At 41.9% G+C, this 21,061-nt stretch overlaps 1 protein-coding gene and 1 long non-coding RNA gene across 2 annotated transcripts in view; one reads left to right on the plus strand and one right to left on the minus strand.

Moving 5' to 3' along the window:
• Positions 1 to 3,498: 3,498 nt before the first annotated feature.
• On the minus strand, positions 3,499 to 5,552 carry LOC116103745. The gene is made up of 2 exons (XR_004123559.1): positions 4,757 to 5,552; positions 3,499 to 3,936 (listed from the first exon to the last, which is right to left on the minus strand). It is a non-coding gene; the product is annotated as an uncharacterized LOC116103745 (long non-coding RNA).
• Positions 5,553 to 6,552: 1,000 nt separating this feature from the next.
• Pten (phosphatase and tensin homolog) overlaps positions 6,553 to 21,061 on the plus strand; it is a 64,961-nt gene continuing 50,452 nt past the window's right edge. Inside the window, exon 1 of the mRNA XM_031390108.1 lies at positions 6,553 to 7,647. Within this exon, the coding sequence (XP_031245968.1) occupies positions 7,569 to 7,647 (79 nt within the window). The 5' untranslated portion in view covers positions 6,553 to 7,568. The remainder of the gene's footprint in view (positions 7,648 to 21,061) is intronic.

Raw genomic sequence — 21,061 nt, forward strand, 5'->3', positions numbered from 1 at the left:
ACTCTGTAGACCAGGCTGGCCTCAAACTCAGAAATCCGCCTGCCTCTGCCTCCCAAGTGCTGGGATTCTTAAGGGCCTCATCCTTAAAACTAACTTCAGGCTTGACTTGTTGGATAACACATGTCACATCTCCTCCCTATATTCTGTGTCCAATTCTAGGACTGGAATACCATGAGATGTCATCTCTAGTCAAATTTGCCCATGTTAACTTACTCTGGTTTGTATAAAAGTTATGTTTTTGCCCCATTTAATTTTGTTTTACTAAATTGGTATTTGGAAACTTCCTACGCTCGTAAGGACCTGTCGCTGAGCCTTGTGTAATAGGAGTATGTTAACCCACTGGTCCTTTTCAGACGTTTGTTGGTTTGCTCAGATATTTTCTGTGTATTTGGCTGAACTATTTATCTATGTTTTAATTTTATTTCATTGAATTTTAATGAATACTTTGAGAAATATATTAACTCCAGGGTAAAATTAAGCAACACATTAAGAAATGATCAGATAGAAGAACAAACTAAAAAACAATTGAAAATATTCAGTGGCTAATCGAATTGTCAACTGATAGTGACGGTTCTTCAATGACGGTAATTCTCGGCAGTTTGAACTGAGAAAAGACTTGTGGAAAGTTGTTTTTCAGAAGAGAATTCTGATCATTGTGGAGCATGGCCACCAGCAACCATTACTCTACCCTTTAAATGCATGCATTCTCTCTGGATGTGGAGGCAGGAGACTTACAAGTTCAAGATCACTGCCCTTGGGGCTGGAGAGATGGTACATCGGTTAAGAGCACTGACTACTCTTCCAGAGGTCCTGAGTTCAATTCACAGCAACCACATGGCGGCTCACAACCATCTGTAATGGAATCTGATGGCCTCTTCTGGTGTGTCTAAGGACAGTGACAGTGTACTCATAAGTAAGTCTTTAAAAAAAAAAAATCACTCTCTGCTACAGTGAATCGAAGGCCTGTCTGGGATATATCATAACTTGTCTCCAAAACAAACATGAGTTTTTCAAGAAAATATAGGAGCCCAAGAGTGTCTCTTTAGCTCTCAAGAGTCTTAGTATAAGAAATGATATCAGGAGTGAACTATATCATGTACCCTTGAAATATTTGCTCAGATGGCTGACAAAGGACAAACCATACCTATACTTTTCATGAGAGCCAAGTTATGGGCTCAACTTTGGAGCAACCACATGAAGCCAGGGAGGGCCTCAGCCATTTTGGCTACTCCAGCTGAGTTCCTTGACATGAAGGTGAAACTACCTTGGACATTCCAGAGCCAGTCAAACTCACAGCTGAATAGACCAGGTCTGTCTCTTGATCACATCTGTGGGGGAAAAGAATGGCTCAGCCACACCCTTCCCTGAGAATTGTGGGAAAACAATGATGGTCGCTTCAAGTCACTGGATTTTACTGTGATTTGTTGCGAAGCAATAGGTAATTGAGTTAGGGATTAAGCACTAGCTAGGTGAACGAGTCTTTGTGTGCTGGGAAGAGGTTGCAAGAGCCCCTGGATTCAGGTTCCCAAAGCTGACTCATCATAATGAATGTGGACCCAGCTGGCCAGTCACTGATGTATGCATAAGGCTTAATAGAAGCGTCGAGTAATGGTCACAAGCGTTTGTTGACTGAATCATGATAAGAATGGCGATAAGGGCCCAGTCACCGCGAGGCTAATGTAAGCAGGTTTAGTCTGTTTTCTTTTCCAAAAAGGTACTCCTTCTTCCAAAGTAGTTGATTATCCAAAAGTATTGTCAATCTTGATTTCATTTCAATGGCACTTCTTTTTTTAAAAAATTAATTTATTAATTAATTAATTTATTTTTTCAAGACAGGGTTTCTCTGTATAGCCCTGGCTGTCCTGGAACTCACTCTGTAGACCAGGCTGGCCTTGAACTCAGAAATCTACCTGCCTCTGCCTCCCAAGTGCTGGGATTAAAGGTGTGCACCACCACTGTCCCGCTCAGTGGCACTCCTAAATCTAGACACATATGGGCTACTCTGAAGCATCTAGTTTCTTTTATTAGAAGTGTTAAAACAGCAAACTATGCTCCTTTGGGCTAGAACTGGAGTTAAGACCAAAGAAGAAGATCCAGCAGTCAAAGTGAACAGAAGTAAAATTGTTTCTTGTCCCTCCCTGAACGACAATTTCTGAGTACCGTAGACCCAGCAGAGGTTGGCCTGCTCCAGGACACCAGTTCAGTCTCTACTTATCTGAAACTAATGATTTCATACAGAACAGCTCCCTAGAAAGGAAAGGTACTGACAGAGTAAGTGCCATTTGCAAAAGCTTTGGGAGAGGTTTGGGGTCTGGGAAGCTTATAGACAGGCATTTGAAATATTCTCTTGGGATACAGTATTTGTATGACTCACAGAGGTGCCTTCTGGAGAAAGCATGAGCAAACTGTGGTTAAAAGAGCAAGCGTGGGATAGTAAGATGGCTCAGTGGGTAAAGGTGTGTGCCATCAAACCTGACAACCTTTGTGGGATCCCCAGAAGCTACGGGGTGAAAGGAGAGGACAGACTCTTGCAAGTCGTCCTCTGATATGCACAAATGTGCCATGACCTGTGCATATGTGCCGTCATGTGCTTGCACAAACGACAAATAGATGTAATTAAAAACAAGTGCTAAAAGAACAAATAACAGAATAAATAAGAGGAAAGCCTTCAGAACTGTGGCAGAACAGGGCAGTTTAAATTCAAAGCCAAGTATGCTATCTAATCTATTATATATCTAGAAAATGCTTTTTGATAAAAATAGAGACGCTTGCTTAAAAATTAAAGCGCTAGACTGAGCTCTCTTGTTGAAGGGTCAGAGATGTGGGGAAGAAGAAAGGCATTACAGCAACACTACGGCGGAGCGCGCGCGCACACACACACACACACACACACGCACACACACTCACACACACACACACACTCACACACACACACTCACACACACTCACTCACACACACACACACTCACACACACACACTCACACACACACTCACACACACGAGATGTGTTTGCACAGAGCCTACAACAGCACATCAACTATTTATATTATCCACATCCCATTCTTGGCGTCCCACTTATCAAAGAAACCATGAAAGAATTTTCTTCGGACATCTTTTGCATGTAGTAACAATACAGTTCTGGAATCAGCTGTTAGAAACTATAATTAAAGCTGGTTTATCATACTCCCTAATTATTCTATATAGTCAGTCTCCCTGGAGCTTTACATAATTCTCCCTTTGTTATAAGCTTCTGTTTCTCCCTTGGGTGTTTTGAATGTAGACAGGTGAGGAAATGAAGCACTTGGAAACCAGTGTATTGTAGTATCTGTACAGCCAAATGGATACATTTTTACACACACACACACACACACACACACACACACACACACACACACACTATTTTTAATTGCTATCTGGACTTCTTCCCTCCTGCCCTACTCACATCCTTTGAGTGGAGTAAAGATGTGAAAAACTCCAAAAAAATTTTTTTAAAAGGCTGCACAGAAACATATTTAATGCCGTGAAAAGAAGTGGGGGTTTATTTAGAAACTCCCAACCAGACCTGATGTTGTGTGCGTGGCCAGCTGATGTCAGAGGGACCACACACCTGCCAACGCAGCGTGCCTGCTCATTCACCGCTGCAGAGTAGCAGGGCCTGATGAGCAGGGGAGCAGCAGCTAGCTGCTTTTCAAAGCTGTCTTGCTTCACTTGGTGGCGTTTGTGGGCTGGGGTCACGTTCCAGCCCTTCAGCGCTGTGATGTGCACGTTCAGCGCTGTGATGTGCACCCCTGTGCTCTATAGAGTGATGCTCTGGAAACAGAAAGGATCCTTTTACCTCCAGCCAGGCATCAGGAAGCTTAGGGATGAATGTCTTTTTCTTTAGAGGAAGACTTTCCGAGCTTCTGAGACACTCAAAGTGATGTCACACAAGATGCCTCCAGGGAAGAAGCAAAAGAAGATGATGCTAGTAACAGGGGCTCTGGGGACAAGGACAAATGTGGGCCATTTCCCCCTTTCAACCTACTTCCCTTGATGTAACTTCTTCCTTATTTTTCCCCACTCAGCAGTAGTAGATGCTCTACTGAGCACAACTTAGGTTTTTACCGTGCATCTCAGCTAACACTTTGACATTGGGGATTCTGTGTAAAATAGATCTCCATCTTAGATTAAGCTGTGTGAGCCAAATTTATTTACATCTTTAGAAAACCAAATAGAGGCCTCTCGTCTATTGTTTTCAGATTGCTCTCATTGGTTATCCCTGCCCTCCCTCAACTAACCAGAACCTTGTCCCACAAACAGCCTGCAGTAAACATCATCGCTTGCTTAGCCTGGGCTGCTAACTCCTGCGGAGAGATCTTTAAAGGATGCATCTAAATGCAAGGTTTGAGTAGCTTCAGAGAGCTCTAATAGAACTGTAAATATCCCTGGTTTAATTAGCAGTCCCGCAGTTAGGTAATGGCCCATAGCTCTCGGAGCCAAGCCTCTTGAGGTTTCTAGGCTTCATGTGCTGCCTGCAACTATGCTGTGTGGACATACGAAATTTTCCTTCTCCTGTACTTCATAAACCCTCAGCTAGCCTTTTCTAGACTCGCAATTATTGCAAATCCACCACAACTGACTACTGTTCTCCAAATTTCTAAAATGATCCCGTGCTTCAGCTTAGATCTCAAGGCAGAGATACTTTAGGACTCAGATTGTCACCTTGAGAACTAAGTCCCCTGGGAAAAGAACAATAAGGAAGAAATCTCTACCTACATTGGAGTTGATGTCATTTTTCTCCAAGCTCAAGGTGATCGCTTGCTTTGTGGCTGGCTGGTGGGGGAGGAGGGGCTGTAGGCTAGTTATCAGCCTTTCTGAACCAGCTCTCTCAACCGCGACAGGTCAGCCAATCCCGACAGTAAGCTTTAACTTGACAGGTTTGTTCTGGGCTGACAGCCATTGACTAGGTGCTCAGATAAGTCACTTGGCTGAGTCTACGGTAGGTGGGGCGCGTTCACCAGTTCAGGGGCAGTGACTGGAAGTTTGTTGCAACATCGGTAAGCCCAAGCAGCCAGCAGCAACAGGAGATACCCTTTTGCCCCGCGAGTACACATCTAGAAAGGGTTCACCTCATTAAGCGAAGGAGATGCGTTAACCGCACCCCCCCGCCCCGGCTACCCTCCAGGGCCCGGCCTCTTCTCCCACGGTTGGGAACGCGCGGTGTGGGCAGATCCAGAACAGGAGTCTCGTGTCCCGGCCTTCTCGCTAGCTCTATGGGTTACAAGCGAAAGGGAGGAACAGCTTGGGGACTCTCCGCGTCAGCGTGCACAAACCGGCGGCGGCCAGCAGAGAGGGGTGGCGGGGGCACGTGCTTGGATGTGGCTGCTTGTGTAACCAGCTCCCTAGGCGCTTGGCCCCGACAGCGCTCCTGCGGACGGCTCGCGGGTGCTATCCTCAGCTCCGACCCGGGAAGAGAGGGGGATCAAGCTGCCCACACGGGAGAGGGGGGCAGGGAAGATCATCTAATAGAGCAGAGGGGACCAAGCTCCTGCCTCAGGAGCACACAGATAGGGGAATGGGAATTTGGAAAGTTCCCCAACTAGGACCACACGTGACCTCCTCCTGAAAGTAGTTCCGACCGCGGCTCCTGTATCCTTCCACCTCGCCTTTGAGCCCTCCCAGGCCTGCTCGCCCCGCCCACTCGCTGGCTGCAGCTTCCGACAGTCCCTTACTCTATCTACACCCGAGCTCAGTAACCGGGTCCTCGAACATGCACCGTCCGACAGGGTCAGAACCTGGCCACTGTGATCCAATTCTGCCGGGTTTTCACAGCGGCCACGAAGGGGAGGGGACGGCTTAGCTCTTTGAAGACGTAGCTTGGCTGCGATCCGGTGGACCCACCGCTGCGGGGAGCTGCGGGGCTCATCACCGGGCGGTGGAGGGTGTGTGTGAGGTGCACTCTTTCACTGAGATCCACTTTGTCCAACCCGGGGGGGGGTGTCCTTTGGGCCCTGGAAACTCAAGGGAGACGTGAATGTATACGCCCCGTATGCACAATCATCATGCTTGGCTGGGAGCGTTCATCTTTCGGGTAAATGAACCCAGCTGCCTGGGAAGCAAGAGGCGGGGCAGGGAACCGGAGCCCGATGAGGTGACCCACGCGGGAGACACAATAGGGGGTTGTTCTTTGTGCAGAGACTGACACCTTGAGGACGCCGTGGGGGGTGGGGGGAGCGGGGGAGAGGTGCGCTAACTAGGTAAAGACGGTCGCCGACAAACCCTAGCGAAGCACTGCCATCTGCCCACAGCGCAGGGCAGAGAAATAAAAGCCGTTCCAAAGAAACGTAGGGACGGACGCAGGAAGGATGATCCTGCCCCTGAGGTTCCTGGAGCACTGACCAACGCGGTCAGCTAGGGCGATCCACCCGTGAGCGGTCAGCGATCGTGCTCAGCGCACCCTCACTCGGCCACAGCCTGCCCTATCTCCGCCCGGTCTCTCTTTGCGGAGGCCAAAGCCCGGCGCAGCTCCCGGAGCGAGCCGCGGCCTCACTGGGCATGCTCCGCGGATAACCCCGCCCCTGTCCCGCCGACGCCCCGCCCCCGCCCCGCCCCCGGCTCGCCTCCCGCTTCCGAGGCGCCCCGCTCTCCTGGCGGGGCGGCGGAGGGGGCGGGCTGGCCGGCGCACGGTGATGTGGCGGGACTCTTTGTGCACTGCGGCAGGATACGCGCTTGGGCGTCGGGACGCGGCTGCGCTCAGCTCTCTCCTCTCGGAAGCTGCAGCCATGATGGAAGTTTGAGAGTTGAGCCGCTGTGAGGCCAGGCCCCGGCGCAGGCGAGGGAGATGAGAGACGGCGGCGGCCGCGGCCCAGAGCCCCTCTCAGCGCCTGTGAGCAGCCGCGGGGGCAGCGCCCTCGGGGAGCCGGCCGGGCGGCGGCGGCGGCAGCGGCAGCGGCGGCGGGCCTCGCCTCCTCGTCGTCTGTTCTAAGCGGGCAGCCTCTGAGCAGCTTCGGAGAGAGACCGTGGAAGCCGTGGGCTCGGGCGGGAGCCGGCGCAGGCTCGGCGGCTGCACCTCCCGCTCCTGGAGTGGGGGGGAGAAGCGGCGGCGGCGGCCGCGGCTCCGGGGAGGGGGTCGGAGTCGCCTGTCACCATTGCCAGGGCTGGGAACGCCGGAGAGTTGCTCTCTCCCCTTCTCCTGCCTCCAACACGGCGGCGGCGGCGGCGGCACGTCCAGGGACCCGGGCCGGTGTTGAGCCTCCCGTCCGCCGCCGCCGCACCCCCCCTGGCCCGGGCTCCGGAGGCCGCCGGAGGAGGCAGCCGCTGCGAGGATTATCCGTCTTCTCCCCATTCCGCTGCCTCGGCTGCCAGGCCTCTGGCTGCTGAGGAGAAGCAGGCCCAGTCGCTGCAACCATCCAGCAGCAGCCGCCGCAGCAGCCATTACCCGGCTGCGGTCCAGGGCCAAGCGGCAGCAGAGCGAGGGGCATCAGCGACCGCCAAGTCCAGAGCCATTTCCATCCTGCAGAAGAAGCCTCGCCACCAGCAGCTTCTGCCATCTCTCTCCTCCTTTTTCTTCAGCCACAGGCTCCCAGACATGACAGCCATCATCAAAGAGATCGTTAGCAGAAACAAAAGGAGATATCAAGAGGATGGATTCGACTTAGACTTGACCTGTATCCATTTCTGCGGCTGTTCCTCTTTGCTTTTCTGTCACTCTGATAACGTGGGAGTAGACGGATGCGAAATTTTTCTGTAGTTGGGGGTGACTATAACGTTTAATATTGGTCGCATTTCTAGATCGTGTGTATATTGTGTCTCTTCCAGTGTATTCAACCTAGGGAGTGTTCGGCTATACGGAACTCATGCCTGCTTGCAAGTGTCAAGGCACGGATTGGTTTCTTGTCGAGCTCTGTGGTCTCGTCTTAAAATCTATTGTCCGTTAATGCAGAGTACTGTACACTGGATTAGCGAGCTCGTCAATCCAGCCTTCTAAATGAGCTAAAAAAATAGACGCTTTGGTTTGTGCATATTTCGATTAGATCGTGACTTAGGCCATAGATCTTGGGTGTAGATCAGATTAAAATGAAAGTCCGTGCTGCACGTAGGCATATTGCCTCAGAATCTTGCAGTGATTGTTTTTAGTTTCCTGGGTTGCATTGGAAGATTTTTCTGAAATGTGACTTGTGGACTGATTTGCATAACTTTATAAGCATAGTCGTCTTCCAGCATAAGCCTTACACATTTGAGGGCAGAAGTAGGTTTGCGTGTTTAAACTGAGGTAATTACAACTTTGGAGTTGCATTTCCAAGTTTTGTAGTATAAAATCAATAGTGCCAGAATATGTATCATTGGAGCTTTTAATAGAACTTTGTTAAATTAGACTTTCTTTCCTGATGAGGTATATGGGATAGGATATGAAATTTGCATTTCAGGGGGTATGTTCCATTCATTTGGCCTTGCCACACATGATAGAATGGAGATTGAATAGTTTTTGATCCTAGATGATGATGTCTGTGAGTTCAGGGATACTGTGTATGGCAAATGACTGCAGAGGTTAAACTCGGCTCTCACATGAAATTTAAGTAGTAGCGTGAATTTGCTGCTCATATTTTTTGTTTCAGGTGCTCTGACCCGTTGACTTATCTGTGAGTCTTAGCCTGATTTGTGCAGAACGTCAAGTATAATCTAGCCAGCTAATATCCAGACATACTGGCAAGAATGGATCACTGGCTCCAGATTGTAGGTATGCTAGCTCTGCATGCAGTAATTTACTGAGTCAGCTTGTTGAATAAGACAGAAACCCAAGAATTTTAAGGGTGTATAGTTCTAAAAGTTAGGCCTTTGTACTTCAAAAGTTCGTGGTTGAAAGCATTTATCTCTGCAGTGTCTGGTATGGTGCTGGTTATGATCCGGGTAGGAAAGAGAGCCCTCCTTTTTTGCCGAGTGTGAAGTATTGACAGAAATTGAGACCTTTGGGGAGGCCACTGTGTAAGGTGTGTGAGAACACGAGTTGCAGGTCTGAAGTGACTGAGCCTCAAATGATTGGGCCTTTTGGTACAACCCAAATTTTTGTTATGTGACTTGTAGCAGTGAACAGTATTTAGTTAGAATTATGTAATTTCATAGTTGGTGGTACAGTATTATTTGTGAGTTATTTCTTAGTTAATACTAGTAAGTGTATTCCTAAGTAGAAGGGCAGCAGCAACTTGTCTGTACATGTCCTGCTAATAGATCATTATGGAGAGCTTTGTTTGTTTGCTTGTCTATTTATTTATTTATTGAAGAAAAATTTTCATTTGGAAGGGGTTTGATGGATTGCATTGGTGACATATAAAATGCATAGCTAATTTTGGATCAAGTTTTTTTTGTTCTGAAATGAAGATGAAACTCACTGAAGAACTGGCTTCACACAGGCTAATTTTCTTTCAAGTTAAAAATACAGTTTGAAAGGAATCTTTAATTTTCAAGTTTGCATTAATTGAAAAGCTTCACTCAGGATGAACTTGACCCTTCTGAAAGATAATTGGAGAAAATTCTGAGTTGTCACTTGCTTCAAGGCAGTTTACTGTTGGTGTGAATTAATGTTAATAATCTTGATCTAGAAGGAGTTAGTCAGGTATCTATTTAATTAAAAAAAAAACATTCAAAGAAAAATCTAGAATGCCTGGTAGGCAGACTTTTTGTAGCTTCCAAAGTACACTCCTGCTTTGCTTTGCTTTCCCCAAAGGACTTCAAGATTATTTTATAAATTTTTTTCTTTGTATGAGCAGTGACGTGGTTGAAGTTCCTTATTTGATTTCATAGTGCATGGGCTTCTGCACGTGCAATTTATGTGGCTTAGAAATCCAAACCCGTACTTTTAGTTATGGTATGCATAGAAAGCAGTATCAAATACTGCATCAAATGACTAATAACACTTAATTTCTAGAGCTGTGGTTTGATGGAGCCAAATGTTGATGGTGAAAACAAGTCAGTGAGAGGGGGTTGGGGGGAGAAGTCAGTGAGGACCTTGCTCTTGTGAGAGGTGTGCTCCCACTAGTGTTGATAAGCCAGTGCCTGCTTGGTTCCTCAGCAGGGTTTTCTGTGTCTGGGGGCAGGGATTAAAATGGTCATTGAAGATTTGTGCTGGTTAGTGTTGGCAGTGAGACTGACCAAGTTAAATTCTGTTATGAAAGTAGCAAGTTGAATATTTTCATTTGCTGAAGGCACAGTTGAATTACTGTAGGAATTTGTTGGTTGGATATTATTCTTAACAGTCTGGAAAATAGGCTGAATGTGAGATAGATAGCAAGAGTTAATGTTTTTAAAGCACATGGAAGGTTCAGGCTTCTGGTATAGCCTTTTTTGTTTGGTAGATATACTTTTCAAATACTGATCACAGGAATATTAGTACTTTGTAGTGAGAATAGTGATTATGGATATTAGCTGTTTTGTTAAAGACAAGTGATTGTTTCGAGTAATTATGGTTTTTCTTTTTAAATGACTCTACAATCTTCATCTTGCCTTTTTCATAGTCATTTGTCTTTCCTGAAAAACATTACTAGTATAATAAGTTGCTAATTTCATTTTCTCTAAAACTTACTTAAGTGGAGTAAATTGCGTCAAAAGGAGTAATTCAATATAAGGAAAAAAAATTTATTACTGTCATATTCAGAAGTTTACACAGCAGTAGAGTGATATAGATGGAGATTACTTATAATAAATGATTCAAGTTAAATATGATGAATATAATCTGGTTAATTTTACACATAGATTTAGAAAGTGGAGATTCATGGCCTTTAAAATTTTTATTTTAGTAACAGGAGAAAGGCAGATAGTATATTTTCATTTTTGTATGGAACATTATATCTAATTTATCATAATTATATAAAATATATACCTAAGTATTATGGAATAGCTTACCTTTTGGAAATGAGGTCAAATTTTTTTTTTTTTTTTTTCCGAGACAGGGTTTCTCTGTATAGCTCTGGGTGTCTTGGAACTTACTCTCTAGACTAGGCTGGCCTCGAACTCAGAAATCCGCCTGCCTCTGCCTCCCAAGTGCTGGGATTAAAGGCGTGCGCCACCACTGCCAGGCTCAATTCTTATTTTCAGATGTTACAACATGAGATTTGTCTTTTTTTTGTTGTTCATTTGTTTATAGCTTGACAGCATTTAAACAATTTTAAGCCACTTCTAAAATAGTCACTTTGATTACTTGATTAGAAAATTATTCATGTAGGAAAATAGAAAGTTTGAACATTCATCTTAGTAAATATTGAGTTTTCAATATTTTATTTTGTGTCTCACTAAGCTCCAAATGTAGGTAGTGTTTTTATATTGATAACATGTAAATTCAGAGTTGGCAAGGATAAGTTTAGAATCCAGAGTATGTAGGTCAGTTTTTCATTTCTGTAGGCCTATTTCATCTTAGAGCTATTCTGCTGTTCCACGAGACAGTGTTACTAATACAGCTTAAGAAGTTTACTTGATTGCAATTTTTGTTTTTCCATGACAAACTACTGGCTCATAAAACAGAAGTTTGGCTGCACAGAGCTGGCGACTCGGGTTTTGTTCCCCTTTCTTCTCCCTGTAGATAAACTCGATTTTCAGAACCAGCTTTGGAGAGTTGGTTTTGTGATCCACTCTTTTGAAAAAGTTACAGGATTTGTTCCAAAGATCATGACTTAGGTATGATGCTTTGTGTGGTTATATCAGAGTGACTTCTGTATATTCAGGGTTTTGTAGTTGATTTGTATCCAGTAGTTTGAAGTTGATGCAGTTGCGAGCTATCTGTGATGTTGAGTACAGATGAGCTAGCTTTGTGTCAGTGAAGAGTTTGCTGAGCCTTTTTTATAGGTCTTGCTACTGTTATCGTAGCTTTCTTGGGTGCTTAAAAGTGGCTTATGTGGGGTGATGGTTCTCTGGTCCTGAAGGTATTGGCAGAGATGAAATTAGGATCCTGGGTTTGATGTCTCACCTTCTCTTTTTGTATTCTCTGCTGTGTTTGCAGAAGGGGTGCTATAGCAGTTTCAGCTTCTAAAATAATTTATACTGGAACAAAAAGCCTGTTTCTTAGAGGAAGGTTAGTCAGAGTAAACGTGTTTAAGGAATGAACTGATTTTGCCTGGGAAGTTTTAATTTTGTTTAGAATAGTCAGGCACACTCTTCTATTGCAACAGTTGGCATTAGGACATTTGTGGACATCTTTTAGAGTACTAGACTTGGTGGGTGGTGGTGTTAACTTTAGAGAGATGGAAGCTGCAGTTGCACCCACTAATGAACTCTGTGTATGGTGTGGAAAAGCTTGTAAATCTGCTGTTTTGTGTAATTAGTCAAACAATTATAATCAGGAAGTCAACACTTAATACGAGCAATGACTCTAACTTAACTTAAATATTTGAATTTTTCTATATGTATGTATGTGAATATTAAGTTAACAAACTTACTCTTCTGGAAAATAGATTTTCTCCTTAAAGAACAGACTGCTTTGGAGGCCATTTTAAACCATGATTGAGTCTTTTAAATTACATTAAAATATGGCTGGTCTTACCTACCCTCTGAAGTTATAATTGTTTGTCTTAGTTTTAGGCAGACAGGGTCCCTGTGCTATATATAGTCTTGGCTCTGTCACAGAGCTGGATAACTATGCTATTTAATTTCCCTTAGTCTTACTGTACCTGAAGTAAAGAAAGGATAATGATACCCACCACCAAAGTTTATCTAATACCAGCAAGGCAGAGGCAGAGGCTATTGCTGAATCCTAGGCCAGCCTTCAGTACACTGCATAGTGAATTTGAGGTCAACCTATTCTACACTGTTGAGTTCCAAGCCAACTAAGGCTCTGCAGTGAGACCCTTTCTGAACAAATAACAACCAAATCACATAAATAACCCCCCTACTTTGGAACCTACTTAAATCATAGCTACTGCTCTTAACAATTTCCAATTATTCATGTCAAAAAACGTTTGCGTTTTTGTTTATGGGGTGAACATGGCTTGTTTATGTATTGGCTCAGTTGGAGACCTGAGCCATTTTAATTGACTAAAGCTATTAACCTTTTATTTTAAAATAGGGGACTCCTTTTATGTACTCTTGAGTGTAGTGTCTGATTTTGCCATTCACTCATAGAGTTCCTCAAAGCTACGTTAATCATGTTCATCAAAAACTTTGTTTTCAATTTTTAAGGGAACATGAAAACTTTTTTAGTTTTCGCAAATAACTTTAAGAACTATCTGTTAGGCCGGGCGATGGTGGCGCACGCCTTTAATCCCAGCACTTGGGAGGCAGAGGCAGGCGGATTTCTGAGTTCGAGGCCAGCCTGGTCTACAGAGTGAGTTCCAGGACAGCCAAGGCTACACAGAGAAACCCTGTCTCGGGAAAAAAAAAAAAAACTATCTGTTATAAGATTAAATTTTCTTAGTATTCAATATGAATATAAATCACATGACATAATATGTGTGCTGCTGTAATTATTCATGACTGTGCTCTTGTGATTTTTATTTATTTATTTATTTATTTTTGCTGAGTTTTCCCTGAGAAATTTAGCTGTGTTTTTTGTATAGCACATTATAAAATTGAGTTGCATATCTTGATATCTGAACCTGCACCATTGTGTGAACCAGTTTCTGTCTTTCTCTTCTGTCTGTGTACCTGTACTCTGACAAGCTCATAGGTGTTCTATCATTAGAGAGCCCTTCAGGACCACTGGCTTTGTTTCTTTAAAAAGTAATAACTTGCCGGGCGGTGGTGGCACACACCTTTAATCCCAGCAGTTGGGAGGCAGAGGCAGGCGGGTTTCTGAGTTGGAGGCCAGCCTGGTCTACCGAGTGAGTTCCAGGACAGCCAGGGCTATACAGTCTTGAAACAAAAACAAAACAAAACAAAAGTAATAACATTAATGTAGGTTTTCAGGCTGAAGTAGAATAATTTGTTTTCTCCCTCCCTCCCTCCCTCCCTCCCTCCCTAGTGATGTAGACCTAATTTGTGTGTTTGCTTTTGAACCTTTGAGTAGGATGCAGTTACTCAAGGTTTATGAAAGGCTATGAATTCTACTTTGAAACAGGTTATCTTTTAATGAGATGTATTCCTAAAAGTGAATTATAAAAATCAATGTACAAGTTTAATGTTAGAAGCAAATTTTTGCTTTGAAACAAATGCAAATTTTTTCTCTTCGAGACCTTTTTTTTAAAAAAAGGTTTATTTATTTAATGTATATGAGTATACTGTACCTGTCTTCACTCACACCAGAAGGGGACATCCGATCCGATTACAGATGGTTGTGAACCACCAAATGGTTTCTGGGAACTGAACTCAGGACCTCTGGAAGAGCAGTCAGTGCTCTTAACCACTGAGCCATCTCTCCAGCCTGAGACTTGTTTTTTTAAATGTTTATGTTTCTCTCAACTAAGTAGAATTAAAATTTATCTTTTATGAGATAATGTTGAGAGTGAGGTTTGGGAAGTTACTATTAAAGTTGTCTTTAGGTCTCTGTATTACATTATCACTTATCAAACAAACCTTAATGTGTTATATTCTTTGTGTATGTGTGTGTGTTTATAGTTTATAGGCTGGCGATCAACATTGGTGTCTCCTCTGTTGCTCTCTGCCTTGTTTATTGAGACAGGGTCTCTCGTTGAACCAATTTGGCAAGACTGTCTTTTTTTTTTTCTTCCCGAGACAGGGTTTTTCTGTATAGCCCTGGCTGTCTTGGAACTCACTCTGTAGACCAGTCTGGCCTTGAACTCAGAAATCCGCCTGCCTCTGCCTCCCAAGTGCTAGGATTAAAGGCATGTGCCACCACTGCCCGGCTGACTGTGTGTCTTCTGTGTGTGCCCTCCATTGCTGGTATTATAGGTATACACACCATACATGGCTGTATACACCATACATGGTTTTGACATTGGTGCTGGGGCTCTGGCCTCAGATCTTAGTGCTTGCATAATAAAGTGCTTTATCCACTGAAACGTTCCCTCAGCTCCCATGCTATACTCATTGAGCTAATGGTATTTACAGGTGCATTGTATCAGTAGACCTATAAGTCCTAAATAGCCTAATGTAGGAAATACTTTGATTTGTTTTGTGGATAAGGCCCAGTGAATTAGAAAGGCAGCCTGCTAGAGTGCAGGCCCTGGAATTAAATTCCTGCCCTAGTTTCCATCTTTCCAGTGAGAGGTAAAGCTGTGACTTGTAGGTTTTGTTTTTGCTGATCTGAACTTCTGATAATGTCTAGAAACATTTTTGAGCATGGTCATACCCAAGGTGGCAGGAGGCTTACTTGCACTTAGAGGATTGTGGCTATTGGGCTCTTAGGCATCTGCAGTACCTGGGATCTGTTTAATGCTAGAGGAAGTGTCTGATGTGTAGGTATAGGACCTTTGCCAAGGTCAGCTGTTGCTGGATGGTAAGAGCTGGGCCGGAATAGGTTTTCTGACTGTTGTGGGGCTTGTGCTTCTTCTAAGAACTTTGTCCACGAAAGAGATCTCTAATAAGAAAAAGATTGATTTGACGAGGTCTTGTGCCTTTTAGCAGACTGTGGGAGTTTGAACCTCTGCTGAAACGCTGTCTGTATCGCTGTGCTGAAGAGTGTCATAGGGAATGCAAGGTGGATGTGCAGTCAGGGTGTTTTGCTCCTTGAAGCTGAGGCAGGAGGATTGTTTTATGTTTGAGGACAGCTTGGGCATACTACACTTGGAGTTCTAGGCCACGCGAGTCTCGAGGCCCCCTCTCTGTGTCTGAGCAGTTTTCGCTGTAGTTGTTTAGGGAGTTCCTTTGCTCTGGTGTCTTTCGTGTTGCTGCTGTTTACCTGCTTCTGTAGTCTTAGGTGTTTACTCTACACCTTTGTTCCTTCAGATGGTATGAAGTTAAATGTGCTCCCGTGAAGGGGCAGATTTCTGACAAGGAATAAGGAAAAACATGAAATGTTTCCAGATGAAAAGAATGGGGTTGTCCTGACTGAAGTCCCCGGTGCACGTTCACTTGCTTTCCTAAGCCTTAAGTTGGTTGTTAGCCTGGTTGAATTAAAGTGTTTTACTTACTGAAAATAAAAATTGGAATTGTCCTGGCCCTTCTGAATTGGACATGCAGGTTTTCATTAGTCCAAAGATGTGCAGAAACCAGAGCAGTAAAAAGGACAGTGAATTTTTTGGTTTATTTTTAGGGATCATAAGCGTAATTGTAAGTGTTCTCGGAATAGATTAGTTGCTATGTTGGCTTTTTTTCCTGTTTAATTTTACAATTTCATTTGCTGCTCACTTTACAACAGAATAAAATGTCAAGGCATTATTTTTTAATTTCTTAGGAAACTTAAGTACTCATTTAGAGTTTTAGTTCTTTAAGTCAAGGGCGATGTTTAGGTAGGTATACTGAAACCGACATGACTTGTCATGATAGCTTCATATTCACCAAGAAAAGCAAATAGTATCCATTGCTGTAATTAAATTGAATAGATTAACAGTGATTAAGTCTGTGAATTAAAAGCTCATTTGCTCATTAAAGAAAATTCCTTTTATCATGAGATTACTAAGAGAAAAGTCACCTTTTTGTTGTTGTATGCTTGTCTGTTTTTTCATGTCTCTAAAACTTCACATTGTTTTCTAATTCTTGGTGAACTCAAACTCTTTTTCTTTTTGAATAATTTACATAGTGCTTCATAATTGAAATCATCAAAAATACATATTTACCTATAAATTAAGATTTGTCCATTTTTTTCTCTTATTATCTTTTTATATAGTGGACTTAAAGTTTCAAGTAGGGACAATTTTTATGATTCAGATTTTACAAACACCACAATCTAATAGAAACAAAAAAAAATAATTGAAGTATTAGAGCTTTGAAATGCCTTTACCTGAAATTACTTCTAGGCAATCTATTGCACATTTAATATTTAATGTTCCTATTACCTATGTGAGATAGCACACGCACATATAATGTTATATGTTACATAACATATAACATATATTAAATATTTCAGACAAGTTTCTGGTTTCCTAGGCCATGCTGCCTTGGAAGTCATTATAAACATCCTATTTTTCCAGCCTCTCAAGGGCTATGGTTATAGGTTTATATTAGAATTCCAGGCTCTGCTGGGCGGTGGTGGCGCACGCCTTTAATCCCAGCACTTGGGAGGCAGAGGCAGGTGGATTTCTGAGTTCGAGGCCAGCCTAGTCTACAAAGTGAGCTCCAGGACAGCCAGGGCTACACAGAGAAACCCTGTCTCAAAAAAAAAAAAAAAAAAAGAAAGAAAGAAAGAATTCCAGGCTCCAAGTACTTTTGATATGTTAATTTCATTTACTGTGGAGTATTTTGCTGAGTTGAAATTAAAGTGGAATAGAAGTAATTTGAACAAACAATTTTCATACTAAAGTGTGCATAGCTTTGTTGCTGTCCCTTTGAATCCAGGATTATTGGCTTGCCATGATGTTACAGTTGCATAGTCTGAATAATGTGGTTTATATTTGCATAGTTGGCTTGTATCTATTGCACTATTAATTAATCAGTGTGCACTGATTATTAGTACTAGCTTTTGGTGAAAAATCTGCATTTAACAGTTTGTCAGATTTTATTTTTAAGTCAGATAGTAAAGGAATCTTTTTTTCTTAAGTTTTATTATTTAAGTGCATTTTATACATCAAACATTATGCTGAGTATTTTGAGAATCAAATAATACATAAAAATTTGTTCAACTTTTATATTCATATCTAAAAGAGAATCCTTAACCATATCAGATAACCATTAATTCTTTATTAATAAATTATATAAATATATTTTGTATAAGCTATTTAAAACAAAATGATAAAAACATGGTTTTTTATTTTATAAACAAAGTTACTACTAGGTGTTCTATATGGCCTGTGACCTTAACACCCTGGAGGTATCCTCAAGGAAATCAGAAGTTCAGTTGCTCACAGAACTTCAGTTGCTTGGCCACACAGTAAGTTGAAGCTCAGTCTAGACGAAAAGAGACCCTGTCTTAGAAAACTTAACTTAACTAAGACAGAAAAACAAATTACTTGCTTATTATTAAGTACAGTTCTTTCCCAAATAAAGTGAAACTTAAACTTGAAATTTTCATCAAGGTGTGAGGTTGCTGTCTTGAGTTCTAATAAAAATTAGTGGTGGCAAAAATATTTGTTACTGTTTTCTTGTTGCTGCCTGGGGATGCAAGACACGGTCCTGAGTAGTGTCTGTGGACTGTTTGTAGGAAGTTTGCATGAAATAGCAGTATACAGAGAACTGTGATGCATTTTCTCCTACATTATATCCAGATTGTGATTAAGGTCACATGAGAAGGTGCTTAGAAAGATGTTTGCTTGTTATTACTGCAAAGGTCATAGGTTGTGGTTGTGCACCAGATACCCAGGCCTGCCATCTGTTCTTCAAATGTAGGAAAAGTAAGATAGTTTAGTGCTAGTAAGTGGTTCTGACACTTTTGATTTTGGAATTATCTAATTATAAGTTTTTAAGACCTAAGATTACGTTTTAGGCCTTTGTAAAAGTGAAACTTAAGGTATGCTATCATTTGTGCTAAACCACTAAGGGCCTGGCTAAGAGCTGAAGATGCTGCTCCAAGCCTGACTCTGGCCACTCACTTTACTGAAGTGTCTGCATGCTTCAGCACAAAAGAGTGTTGAGTTTTCACTTGACATACTAAATTACACAAAATGTTGGGGGTTTAAACTAGGTTTTGTAAAATGTTATGTAAGAATTGATAATACAAAACTCGGCGAGGGTACTGATGTAGTAAACAACTTTAAACATTTCCTTTGAGAATTTTTTTCAAGCCCTTTGCCTTTTTTCCCTCTTAAACTTTTCATCTGTGTATGAAGGAGCTTCCTCATGTAAACATTTTTCTCTTGCATGGAACTGCATGAACTTGATGTTAGTTATGCTATATATAAAAGTCTTTAAAATGCTTCAATATGGCTCAATAGAATCTGATGAATTTTAGTTTTTTATTATATTTGGGGTTTTTGATGGGCTGAGTGGTTATTTATAAAAATGTTTGAAGTTTAAATATTTGAATTTGTAGTTTTAAACCCAACTTTGTGCTTGTGGTCTGTAGTTTTTGAGTGTAAGGTTCTTGTCAGGTTAATGTCTGGGAGGAGGAAGGCTTTGTCAGTATAGTTTTCTGAACTTTGACTAGAGTGACTTTGCCTTTGGTCAAGACTAAACTACAGGCCCTGACTGCATAGGAAGCATTGCCTATGTAAATGATCCTCACATCACTGCACAGCTTTTACCTGAATACTAAGTTTAGAAATCGTTTCCTAGTCTGCTCATTTTCATTTTTATTGCTTCCATTTAAGTGGTATTTTTGTCTTTTGGATATTAAGCTCTCTCTTTTTCTGTCTCCCCCTCTCTTTCTTTCTGTTAGGATCTCACTGTGTAGTTCTAGTTGGCCTGAACCTCACAAGACTCCCAGTGCCTTTGCTTCTTGGCGTTACAGGAGGATGCCACCACACCTTGGCCAAAGAAACCTTGTCAGTTGAAAACATTGACTTTCTTTGGATTTTTTGTTTTTTTAATTTTAGCCTTTTTTCTATGGTTTTAAAATATATTCTTTGAACCTAAAGATTACAAATTACAAAGGTGCTTTCTCCCACAGTGCCAGTAATTATTTTCTTACAAAAATTGTACCCCTCCTGTAAATTTCTTTAAAAAGTAATTTATTTAAATATGCACCAAAGACTCATTCCTTTTTTTTTCCCAAATATTTATGTATTTTATATGTATGAGTGCTCTGCATGACAGAAGAGGTCATGAGGTCCGATGGTTGTGAGCCACCGTGCGGGTATTGGGAATTGAACTCAGGACCTCTGGAAGAGCAGCCAGTGCTGAGCTATACTCCCAGCCTCTAAAGACTTGTTCTTACTTTCCATCTATCAATACAGTTAAACTTTTCTATGTTAATAGAAAAGTTTCATATTCTAAAGTGAGTTTTGACTAGCATATTTTAAAATTTAATTTCAGAGTTCAGGGAATAATTTTATAATTCAAAGCTGATTATAATGATTTAAATGTTTTCAGTGGGAATAGGAATTCTTTTACAATATTAAAACAAGGCAATTATAAAATCAATATGACTCTACTATAGTAATGAGTGGCAGTATATATGTCTTTATGATTTAAAATCTACATAATTACTTCCGGTACATTTTATTTTTCTTCAGTCCAAAATAGTCCACTGGGGCAAGTTTATTTATTCCTCTTGCAAAAGAAACTAAGTCATTTCCAGATGATTTCTAGGCTGGTAAAATAGGGTAAAGAAACAATTTATTTCATGTATTATATTAAAGTCATCATATGTAAAGTGAACTAATTCAGCCCACACATTTGGAGTTTTTCAGTTTTAAATAGTCTCAAAGACTTTGCTTTGAAGGGCAAATTTTGATTGTTAAAAGCAACTAAAAATTTTGCAAATTTGTCAAAATTGAAGGAGAATGGTCCATTGTCAGGAACACATTGTACTAGGACCCTGAATCTTCGCATTCTTAATGTTGAACTTGCAAAGGCATTGCAGGTGAATGGTTTGGATTTTTTATTTTTTTCAAGATGCAGCTACTACTACTAAGTCAGTTGGTACTAAACATGACAGGGCTTTGTTCTCAAGCTACTGTCCATCCTTCAGCACACTGGATATCTTTCCTGCTGTAAGTCAGAGACCTTAATGTCCTTTGTGTGACTATAAAGTAGCTAAAGCTTAGTGGTTTGTTTTGCTTCTAAGCAGCCTATTGCAGGAGTAACTTAGAAATCTAACATCAAATAGGAAGATTAGAGCATTAAAGAGATCTCTTAGAACTTTATGCTAATGCTGAATCAATTACAGCTTTAATTTTTATAATCTTTTGTATGTACCATTATGATTTTTCTATAGACAGTTTGAAGTTTGTGTTTGCCTTAGTTCTCATAAAGTTGTTAATATGTCTTCTACACTTTTGAAGGCTGTTAGAGAAGTTGTATTCATAGTTTGTCATTGGTGGTCAATCTTAGATGGTTTTTTTAGTGGCAAGAAAACCAAAGAGAAGCGTTGGGTTTGGATGTGTGGATGTGTGTGTACACTTGGAGTGTAACTGAATTGGAGCTCTGAAACAGGAAGCCAGAGACCTA

This window comes from Mastomys coucha, unplaced genomic scaffold, assembly GCF_008632895.1.
Source record: "Mastomys coucha isolate ucsf_1 unplaced genomic scaffold, UCSF_Mcou_1 pScaffold21, whole genome shotgun sequence".
Lineage (NCBI taxonomy): Eukaryota > Metazoa > Chordata > Mammalia > Rodentia > Muridae > Mastomys > Mastomys coucha.